Source organism: Lynx canadensis, chromosome C1 (genome assembly GCF_007474595.2).
Source record: "Lynx canadensis isolate LIC74 chromosome C1, mLynCan4.pri.v2, whole genome shotgun sequence".
In the NCBI taxonomy this organism is placed as follows: Eukaryota; Metazoa; Chordata; class Mammalia; order Carnivora; family Felidae; genus Lynx; species Lynx canadensis.
In genome coordinates this window covers 19984189-19994571 of record NC_044310.1, presented here as the reverse complement: position 1 = coordinate 19994571, position 10383 = coordinate 19984189, and the positions used below count along the sequence as shown (strand labels likewise).

Here is a 10383-nt window from a genome sequence, read left to right as displayed (position 1 = left end):
TTCACCATACATAAAGTGAGAAGTGAATGAACAAAATGACTGTCACAGCCCCCTGCCCCCAGCTCGGGCCTTCGGAGTTGTAGGAATGTATGGTCTGGTACCTTCTCTGCTGCCCGGCCCGTCCAGGGACAAGCACAGGGAGATGGGACAGAAGTGGATCCAGAAGCTGTAATGGGAATGCAACCTCCTTAGGGAGGCTTTCTGCGATCACACCCCCAATGGACATCAATCTCTCCAGTTCTCTCTCTCTCTCACACATATACACATGGCTGCTTTCTCTCCTGTTCCCTGTTTTATCTTCTTAGCACTATCTTAAATGTCTTATTTATTTGTCTCCTTGGCCATTGTCTTTCTACACTAGAATGCCAGTTCTAGGGCAGGGACCTTGCCTATCATATCTCGGGGCCTAGCCCAGCCCCTGGCACACAGTAGGTGCTTAGTATATATGTGTTGGTTGGTGGATGAATGAACGAAGGAATAGATACATCTGGAGGGTGGTACCAGGGCTGTGCCAAGTATGACTCTGTGATCTGTGCCAAGTCTTCCACGAGGAGCAGTTGAAAAATAGGGCTCTGGAGTCAGGAGACCTGGATTCAAGTCCCACCCTGCCAATTAGTGGTTGTATGACCATGTCACTTGACCTCTCTAAACCCCCGGTTTCTTCATCTGTAAACTGAGTATAATGATCCCACATCTTGAGGCGTATTTTTAGAAATTAGAGGTCATGTATGTAAAGCGACCTGATACATAGTAAGTACTAAGTAGATGTTAGTTTCCTTTCTTTTCCTTCCTCTGCAGGGGCATGGAGGTGGTAGATCAGGGGTTTGGAGACTCTGGGCTCAGCAAAGGAAGTTTCTCATCTATTTCTTCTCTTCCAAAAGAAGGGAAAACAAAATAGCAAGGAACTTTACTGAGAACGGTGCAAGGGACTTACCCATAGTCACACGACCTAGCAGTGGAGCAAGGTCCCCTTCCGTGGGGAAAGAGGAAGCTCCTGATCCCAGACAAGATGGAGAGAAGGGCAAGGGTAGGATCTTGCTTGTGGGGGCCTCCAGGAAGAGGAAGTGACTGCTCTAGTCAGAGAGTCAGGCTCCTGACAAGCTGGTGATCCTGGAATGTAGTTTATCATTTGCAGGTCTCGGTTTCTCCTTCCATACATTGGGAATATCACTCCTTGCCCAGCCTGCCTTATAGAATGGGAGAGTGTTAGGAGAGTGATATTTAATCTAAGAGAAAATATTGTAGTGATACATCAAGCAGACTCAATTGCTGAAATTTTGCCACAGGTACATATTTTAAAATCAGAAGAAAAGATGAATTTAAAAATAACAATGAGGGGGTGCCTGGGTGGCTCAGTCGGTTAAGCATCTGACTTCGGCTCAGGTCATGATCTCACAGTCTATGAGTTCCAGCCCTGCATCAGGCTCTGTACTGACAGCTCAGAGCCTGGAACCCCCGCTCGCTCGCTCGCTCGCTCTCTCAAAAATAAATAAACATTTTTTAAAAATCTAAAAAAAAAAAAAAAAAGAAAAGAAAGAAAGGAATAAGCCTCATCCCTCTAGGCTCTGTAAAGTGGGAAAGAAAAACATGTAAATATATTATTTCAGTAGAATATACGAAAATGTTTTGGCAACCATAAATAAATCAAAATTTAAAAAATATTTATTTAACATCTTCTGTGGGACAGATAAAGAAACGGGCTCAGAGTGGGTAGTGACTTGCCTGGGGGCACACAGGACCTGATAAGGCTGAGAAGAGGCTGGCACGAAAGACTTCCACCAGCTGCTCAGGAAGCCCCTACCAGAAGACGGTGCAGAGGAGCCCAAGACCCTGGGTCAGGAAAGCCAACTCCCCATTTGCAGCTGCTGTTCATCCTCTAGCCCCGTAAAGGCCCTGCCTGGGTCTGCACAAGTGTAATGGAAAGAGCATGCGCCACAGATTCTATAGCCCCGGTTCAGCTCCAGGGCTCCAACTCATTTGCTGTGTAACTTTGAGGGAGTCACGCCCCCTCTCTGAGCCGGTTTCCCCTCCCTTCAAGGGGAGTGTTAACGCTAGCCAGGCTGTGGTTGGCAAGGGCCAATCAAGAGTGCATTAAGTAATATCTACCTTAGTATACACAGAGTTCGTTACCTTTCTTCAACTCTGGAAGAGCAGGAGGAGCGCTGTGTGGAGTCGAACAAGTGGCGCAATCTCTCTGGGCTTCTGAAAATAGCAGATGACCAGGACCAGGCCAGGGGCCTTCTAAATTCCTTCCAGCGCCAAAAAGAACCCTGGAATTTTTTAGTGGTCCAACTCCGCTACAAACTCCACAGGTCACTTCCCTCCCGCCTGCCCCTGGAGGGCGCAGTCCCTTTAAGTCTAGGCCTGCCCCGGCCCGGGCCAATCACGGAAAACAGAAGGTCTTTAAAGACCAAAGGAGGGAATTCAGCCCGTGCAGGTGGGCGGGGCAGGGGCATGCCACCCAGCCAATCGGAATCTCCCTAGCGACGAGTGACCGAGGTGCAAAGCGCTGCTGACCAATGGCAGAGGCGCAGGGAGGCGGGGCGCTCCCACTGTGTGACAGCTGTCTGGACCAATAGACATGTCGCCCGCGGCCTATAAGAGTCCGCTGGGCGCTAGGCTACGGGCTCTAGGGTCGGTTGGTCGTCGCCGTCGGAGGTGTGCCCTGGGTTTGCCTCGCCGTCGCTGCCTCCCAGTCCCTGCAGCCGCGCCCCTCGCCTTGGCCCCGGCCCGGCCGCTCTCCCTGCCCTTCTCCCCTTAGCCACCCCCCGGTTTCTGCCGTCGGGGCCCGGGGCCGGGCTAATGATGCCGTCGGAGAGTGGAGCTGAGAGCCCGGACCAGGCAGCTGCGCAGGCGGGGACGGCTGCGGCCTCGGAGGTGGCCACGGCCGCCCCGGCAGGCGGCGGCCCCGACCCGAAGGCCTCATCGGCCTCCCTCGGACGGCACCTAAGTGGGCTAGGCTGGCCACAGGTGAAGCGACTGGATGCGCTCCTGAGCGAACCGATTCCCATTCACGGGCGCGGCAACTTCCCTACTCTGAGCGTGCAGCCCCGGCAGATTGTGCAGGTGAGAGGGCACTGGGAGGGATTATGGGGTCTCCAGCCTGAGGTTCTTGTGCTGGAAGGCACCCAGAGTCTGTTCGATTCGCTAGACAGCTAGGGAACCTGAGGCTTAAAGAGGCACAGGGACTGTAACAAAATCGCACAGCGTATGGATAGTAGACCATGCGCCCTCCCCACTTGGCTCTCCCTTCCCCCGCCTCTGGAGAGCCCGATCGAACCGTTCACCCTTGCCTTAGCTAGGAAATGGGAGGAGAATGGGGAGGGACTTGGCTGCGGGAAGGGGGGGTTGGGAGAGTGGCGGGTGAACAGATCTGCCTCCTCAGACAAGAGATACCAGGCAGCCCTGAATGGGTAGGTGTTCAAAATCGGGGTTTTTTCACCCCCAAATCGTCATGGCTGGGCCTCACCACCCCCACACCCCTTCCCTCTCTCAAGGTTCTAGGGTCAGATTTTGTCCTGTGCTCCCACAGCTCTTGGCTCAAGAGCCCCGTGGCTAAGTGGAAAAGCCAAGAAATCCCAATAAGGACTCCCTCGCTCTCGACTGGGGTTGTGGCAGGAGGAGATTAAGCACCACGCTGGACCTGGTGGCTGCATGCCGAAAGGCAACGTCGGGTGTCCAGTTTAGGTGTCTCTCCTCTTCCCCAAAGTTGGAAATGAAGGCTGACCCTGCCTCCTGAAGAACAGGAAAAGAGAATTCTGGCAACCCCTCTCCCCATCCTCAGACTCCTTTTTCCCTTTACCTAACTTTTCAGCACCCCTAAACTTACTCTTCCATTTGCGTAACCTAGGTGCTGTCATACTCTGAAATGCCAGAATATGGTAATTACTGTGCCCATTTTGTGGCTGGGGAAGCTGGGGTTCCAAAAGGGGCAGTGAGCTGCCTAAGACTACCTAAAGAAGTGAAAATCAACCCAAGAGAATCATAAGTCTTCCTGGGAGCCGCCTGCTGCAGGTTCAAGGTTTCCCACCCCTTCCCCAGCTCCTAAGACTCAACTTCTGAGTCTTGGGGAAGTCTTCTGATAGAAACCAGAAAATCCAGCCACAATTCCTGGGTATTCCTGCCAGTAGACAGACTTTCCTTCGCTGGAGTTATCCATAGAAGCTAGTGAAGCAGGCCACTCCCCTGCCTCCAATTGCTTCCACTGAGGAGGAGGGTTGTAGGCTAGGGGATTACCTCGCCCTCCCTCCCAGGGAATGGGAGGGGGTGGGGGCAGATTCCCCAGGGCTGACTCACCCAAAGCCCCAGTGGTGCTCACTGAGGCATTCCTCTGCTGCCGGCTGTCATGGGGTAATTAGGAAAAACCAATTGAGGGTTTTTTTTTTTTTCCTTAGGACTCTCAGGTCAACCTTGGGGCCCCAACTACTGTATCTCCAGGACTGTTGTCCCAGACATGGGGGAAGGCAGAGCCCAGTGCAGAAACACCGCTCTGCAGGGATGAGATGTGCTCTGGAGGGGAAGTCCCTGCCAAACTGCCTTAACTGGTGCCTGCTCTGTGTCAAGCCCTATTCAGGACACTAGGGCCATGGATATGACTGGGACCTCTGGGAGCACTTCTCTGCCTTTGAGATGCTCCCTGCCAGGTGGGGGGACTGCAGGCCAAAAGGAGCTGACTTTACAGGGCAATAATAGTACAGTGTCCTCCTAGACTAGGGTCAGAGATGTCACAGAACAGGGAGCTGCTAGCTGGCGTGGGGAGAGGCAGGGGAGACTTCAGAGCTGCACCAGGAGGCTGGACATCTGGCTTCAGGGCCTGGACTGTTATCAGTTTTGCTGGGCCCAGCGTCCCCATCTGTTCAATGGGATGGGTTGGACTACTCTCCCAACACCCTTTCAGGTTTCAGAATCCAAAACGAACAGGGACCTTCACCTGCCTGCACAATCGCATCCACAGGGAAGGACGTCCATCTCCTGGTGGGAATCAGCAGCTGGCAGCTTCACAAACTATTGGAATATATATGTGTGGTGGGAGGTGCTGCATGTGTATGAGGGGGTGGTAATGGGCTTGGTGTGTGTGGGGATGGGGGCCATCCATGCTGGCTGTGAATGGAAGTGGGAGGTGCTCCAGGTGGGGGGAGTAGAGGAGGGGTGTTGGGTGTGTGTAATGGGGGATGCTGGCTGTCCATGGTTCAAGAACCAGAACCTTTCTCCCTCTGTACCCCCCCTCCCAAGACGTTGCCTACGGCAGCGATCTGAGCAGTTAGAGATGCTATTCCTGCTTGTACCTGAGCTAGAGGGACCCATTCTCCTGTAGGAGGCCCCCCTGCCCACAGCTCTGGGAGGCCCGGTTCTAATTAAGCTCAGCCACTTATTGGCTGTGTGACCTTGGATAAGTCCTTTGCCCTCTCTGGGCCCAGGGAATTGAAGGAGGCAATCTGATCTCTCCAGCTGCAGCCAGAGGGCCTGCATCAGGCAGCTCCAGAGTCAAGTGTGGCAAGCCCGCTGGCTGACAGCACCTATAGTCCCCCTGTAGGTCTTGGCAGCGGCCCAGGAGCAGAGTGGTTCTGGAGAGGCCCTTGGCACAGGAGAAAGGAGGGTGCAGCCGCTGCCCCCTTCGTGGCTGGAAAGTCTGATTCAGGAGGTTCCAAGCTGCCCTGCAGTCTTTGGGTGTGGCGGTATCTGGGGTCCGCCTGCCAAGCTGGCTGTAGTCACACCTGGGAGAGAGAGACAACAGCTGCTGGCTGGCTGACACAGGAGATTTAACAAGGGTATTGCTGCCTCCTCACCAGGCCAGATGCCATGCCCTGGGGTGAGTATCAGCCTGGGAGCAGGAGCTGGCACTGAGTAAGGCGCAGTCAGCTCTGTTAGGACCTGGGGAGGGGGCTGGTCTGCTCTGCAAGTCTGGCAGGGTCCTTGGGACAAGGTCTTGCCTGCTTCCCTCCTTGGCCCTGCAGGGGCACGGCTGTCAGGCTGTGGGTTGCAAGTCCCACAGGCTAGACTGTAGCAACTGGCCCCTTACTTCCAGCTTCCCCGGTCTGTCTGGCCAAGACATCTCCCAAACCCCACCTTCCTGTTCCTAACTACCCTGGCTCTGAGCTTCAGTGACTGGACGGTCACCCTCACTCTGAAATTTTGAAAGACAGGGAGGATTAGAACCCTGGGTTATGGTCTCTGCTCCTTCTAAACCCTGGGATCGCAATGTGATAGAATGAGAGTCAGCCACACCTGGATTTGAAGGTGCCTCTAAATGATCTTGGGCAGATGACTACACTCCTGTGAGCCTTGGTTTCCCCATCCATAACTTGGAGAGCATAAAGATCTATCCCCTGTAGATTCTGCTGAGAAGGTCCAGGCATTCAACAGGTGCCTGATATTCCCCACCCCACCCCAAGCTCCTCCCGTCCGTGTTCCTGATGGCCAGTTGCTTATCCCCATAGCCATTACAGTACCTTCCCCCAGTCAGGGTCCTCCTCCCGGAAGCCTTCCTGGAGGGAGCCGCCCGCCTCAGATTGCCCCACTGCAGCTTGCCTCCTCAGCACTTAAGTGCATTCTTTGCGGTAATTCCCTGAGAAGGTAATTCCCTGAGAAGCGAGGAGGGCAGCCCAGCCCAGTGCTGGGCGCTGACTTGGCAGCAAGGCGGGGTTGCAGAATCACTCAGGACAGGAATGCTGCCTGGTCACTTTCAGGATGGTGTGTGAGTCCTCTGGGTTGCTAAGAAAACCAAATGTCTGGGCCCAGCTTCTTTCTTCTCCCCACACTGTCCTAGGCCCAGAGAGATGCCTCTGGCCAAAGGAAAAGACCCGAGATTGCCTGTGGTGGTCCTGTGTCAGCAGATGGGGTCTGCTACCTCTCTTCCTACTTGGGCTGGGTGCCGAGCGCTTCCCGAGATGATCACCCACCTCCTGTCTCAAGAGCAGAAAGTGCCTGAGTTTTAACTTCCAGCCCTGCCACTTCTGAATGACGCCCTCTCTGAACCTTAGCCCCTTCTCGCCCCCGTAAGCCTCAGTTTCCTCATCTCTAAAACAGGTGTAACATGTGCTTCACAGGGTCCTTGTAAAGATGAGTTAAGATGAGCGTGTGCGTCATAGCCAAAAGAGCATGCATGGACTGGAGACTCCAACTGACCTGGGCTCTACTCTCTGACCTTGACACGATTCTTAACCTCTCTGTGCCTCAGCTCCCCCATCTGTGAATTGGGATACTAATGCCCAAATACAGGATCATTGTCAGGGTTAATGTAGTAATGTGGCTGAATGGGAATTACGTTCCCAACACATTTGAACAGTTAGCATCATGCCTGGCACAAAACAAAGTGTTTCGCTTGCAGTTTTAGAGAGGTAGAATCGCACAGAGGTTAAGACCTGCACTGAGTTTGATTCACCAGCTGCGTGACCCTGGGCAAATTACTTGGCCCCTCTGTGCTTCTACTTCTCCATCTGCAAAATGGCATTCATCGTATCTACCTCATAGGGCAGGTAATTGAGAATTATGCAAGTTTATAGCCTAACGAATAAAGTGCTTAGACCGGGACCTGGTATTTAGTAAATTCTATGCATCTGCTATCATCGGTGCTATTCCTTCTGAGTCTTTCCTCTAAACAAGTCATACTCCAGATTAGGAAATCAAAGTTGAGAGGGTTCAATGGCTTTCCAAAGGCACGACAGCTGGTGCGGGGTCAACATGGTTGATGTTGGCGTGATTATCACAGGGAAGCCGGTGGCGGACCCCCGGGGGGGCCCAGACTCCCGCCACCTCTCCCTCCCGCCGTCTCCCCCGCAGGTGGTCCGCAGCAGCCTAGAGGAACGGGGACTGCGCGTGCACGGTGTGCGATTGCACGGCTCGGCTGCCAGCCATGTGCTGCACCCTGAGAGTGGCCTGGGCTACAAGGACCTAGACCTGGTGTTCCGCGTGGACCTGCGCAGCGAGGCGTCCTTCCAGCTGACCAAGGAGGTGGTGCTGGCCTGCCTGCTGGACTTCCTGCCGGCCGGGGTGAGCCGGGCCAAGATCACGCCACTGACGCTCAAGGAGGCGTACGTGCAGAAGCTGGTGAAAGTGTGCACGGACACGGACCGCTGGAGCCTCATCTCGTTGTCCAACAAGAGCGGCAAGAACGTGGAGCTCAAGTTCGTGGACTCGGTCCGGCGCCAGTTTGAGTTCAGTGTGGACTCCTTCCAGATCATCCTGGACTCCCTGCTTCTCTTTGGCCAGTGCTCGTCTACGCCCATGTCTGAGGCCTTCCACCCAACGGTGACAGGTGAGAGCTTGTACGGGGACTTTGCCGAGGCGCTGGACCACCTGCGGCACCGCGTCATCGCCACGCGCAGCCCCGAGGAGATCCGCGGTGGCGGCCTCCTCAAGTACTGCCACCTCCTGGTGCGGGGCTTCAGGCCGCGGCCCAGCACCGATGTGCGCGCCCTGCAACGCTACATGTGCTCCCGCTTCTTCATCGACTTCCCAGACCTGGCGGAGCAGCAGCGCACGCTGGAGCGCTACCTGGAGGCTCATTTCAGCGGGGCCGACTCAGCCCGCCGCTACGCCTGCCTGGTGACGCTGCACCGGGTGGTCAACGAGAGCACCGTGTGCCTCATGAGCCACGAGCGTCGCCAGACGCTGGACCTCATCGCCACGCTGGCGCTCCAGGCGCTGGCTGAGCAGGGCCCCGCCGCTGCGGCCGCCCTGGCCTGGCGCCCCCCGGGCCCCGACGGGGTTGTGCCTGCCACTGTCAGTTACTACGTGACTCCTGTGCAGCCTCTGCTGGCTCGGGCCCACTCCTATCCCACCTGGCTGCCTTGTAACTGACTCAGACCCTCACCACGAGGGACTGGGCCTTCCCTGAGGGAGTGGGGCCTCCCGGAGCGTGGAGAGGAGGTGACCAGAGACAGGCGGCCGCTGCCAAGTGGCCCCGCACCGCTGCAGGGTTGGGCCTCCTACTAAACAGAAGAGACCCCCACTCATCCCCGAGTGAGGCCCCCGTGGGCTTAAGGCCAAGCTGGGGTTCTTGGTAGACAGAACCACACTTTTGAACCAGCATGGTTGTGGGGTGCAGGGGCTGTTTTGTCTTGGGGGCCAATTGCCCTCAGGACACGAAGCATGTTTGGGGCGATAGCCTCCATGCTCATCGTCTTAGGTAGATTTCTGCGGCCTAGGAAGGTCTTGGGTTGGTTTCCGTGGCCTAAAAAGGGTCTTTTCGGCTACGGCCAGCCCACAGTGATCCCTGCAGCCCACACAATGACCAAAATATGGTATGGTATGTGAACTACTCGCTTCGGGTTGGGCCGGACCCCTAACAAGGCCTGGCCATCCAACCTGGCTAATCACCGGGAGGAGGAAAACTGAGGCACGACGCAGATACCAGGGTTTGCAGAGGGATAGGTTTAGCCCAGTCCCCAAACACCCCCACCCCAAGCTGTCAAGGTGTGCAGTGGGCAGGAGCTAGGCCGCTGGGGGGGGGGGGAGGGGGCGGGACACACTCCAGGTCCCCTCTGGGGTGTTGTTCCCTTCCCGTGTGTTGTGAGGATCCCTCCTGCCTGGGAGCTTGTTCTCCGAAGGGTGCTGGACCCAAAGTGGCCACAGCCAAGTGCTCTCCCCCACTGGCCTGGTTGTGGGTCCCCACTTGGAGGAAGGGAAACCATGCCCCACCCCCTTTCCGATCCCTCTGGATTTGTCACCATTTTGCACTCTGAACACCTGCCAATAAAGATTGTCTACACTAAGCCTAGCACCATGCTTTCTCTTGAGAGAATGACCTTCCACGGCTGTGGGGGCATGGCTGCCTCTTCCAGCCGGCATCTGGCTTGCATTGAGGGCAGGGACATTTGGGCACCCTGGTGTCTGAGTCCTGGCTGTAGCTGGGGGGTTTCACCTCCTTCTCTCCATACCAGCCCCAGCTGGAAAACTGTGCTAGGGGCTCGTGTCTCACGTGTGACTTGTACCTGCAAATTGCCACAGCAGGTCTCTTGTGAAAGAGTAAACATTGCAGTGTTTTCCTACCTGGAGTCCTGATGACCCTGGACCTGGCCTTACGCTCCAGTGCTCCGGGCTGCTTGACCCCAGCTCTGCCCACCCACTCGGGAAGCAGGTGGAGGACAAGCGGGATGAATCTGAATTGGAGACCCGTTCAGTAGTGGCAGCTAAGCCTGGGGGACTTCTAGCATCGCCCAGAGCCAGAGCCCAGGTTTGGCCTCCCTACCTGGCCGAGGTTCTATCCTCCGGGGGGGGGGGGGGGTTCTATCTTCTAGGGGGAGGTTCTATCCTCTGGCACCCTCTCTTATTCCCAAGGGCTGATGGGCACACTCTGGTCTGCTCTAAATAGGTCCCCTAAGAGGGGCAGGGTCTCTTCTTCCCAAACCCAGCTGGGGCCATGCCAGGCTGTCCAGCATGAGT

The 10383-nt window shown here is 55.7% G+C and overlaps 1 protein-coding gene across 1 annotated transcript; it reads left to right on the top strand.

Annotated features, from left to right (window-relative positions):
• Positions 1-2647: 2647 nt before the first annotated feature.
• On the top strand, positions 2648-9709 carry TENT5B (terminal nucleotidyltransferase 5B). Its single transcript, XM_030327277.1, has 2 exons — positions 2648-3066; positions 7780-9709. The coding sequence occupies exons 1-2, from the start codon at positions 2803-2805 to the stop codon at positions 8797-8799; spliced, it is 1284 nt and encodes a 427-aa protein (XP_030183137.1). The 5' UTR covers positions 2648-2802; the 3' UTR covers positions 8800-9709.
• Positions 9710-10383: the final 674 nt, after the last annotated feature.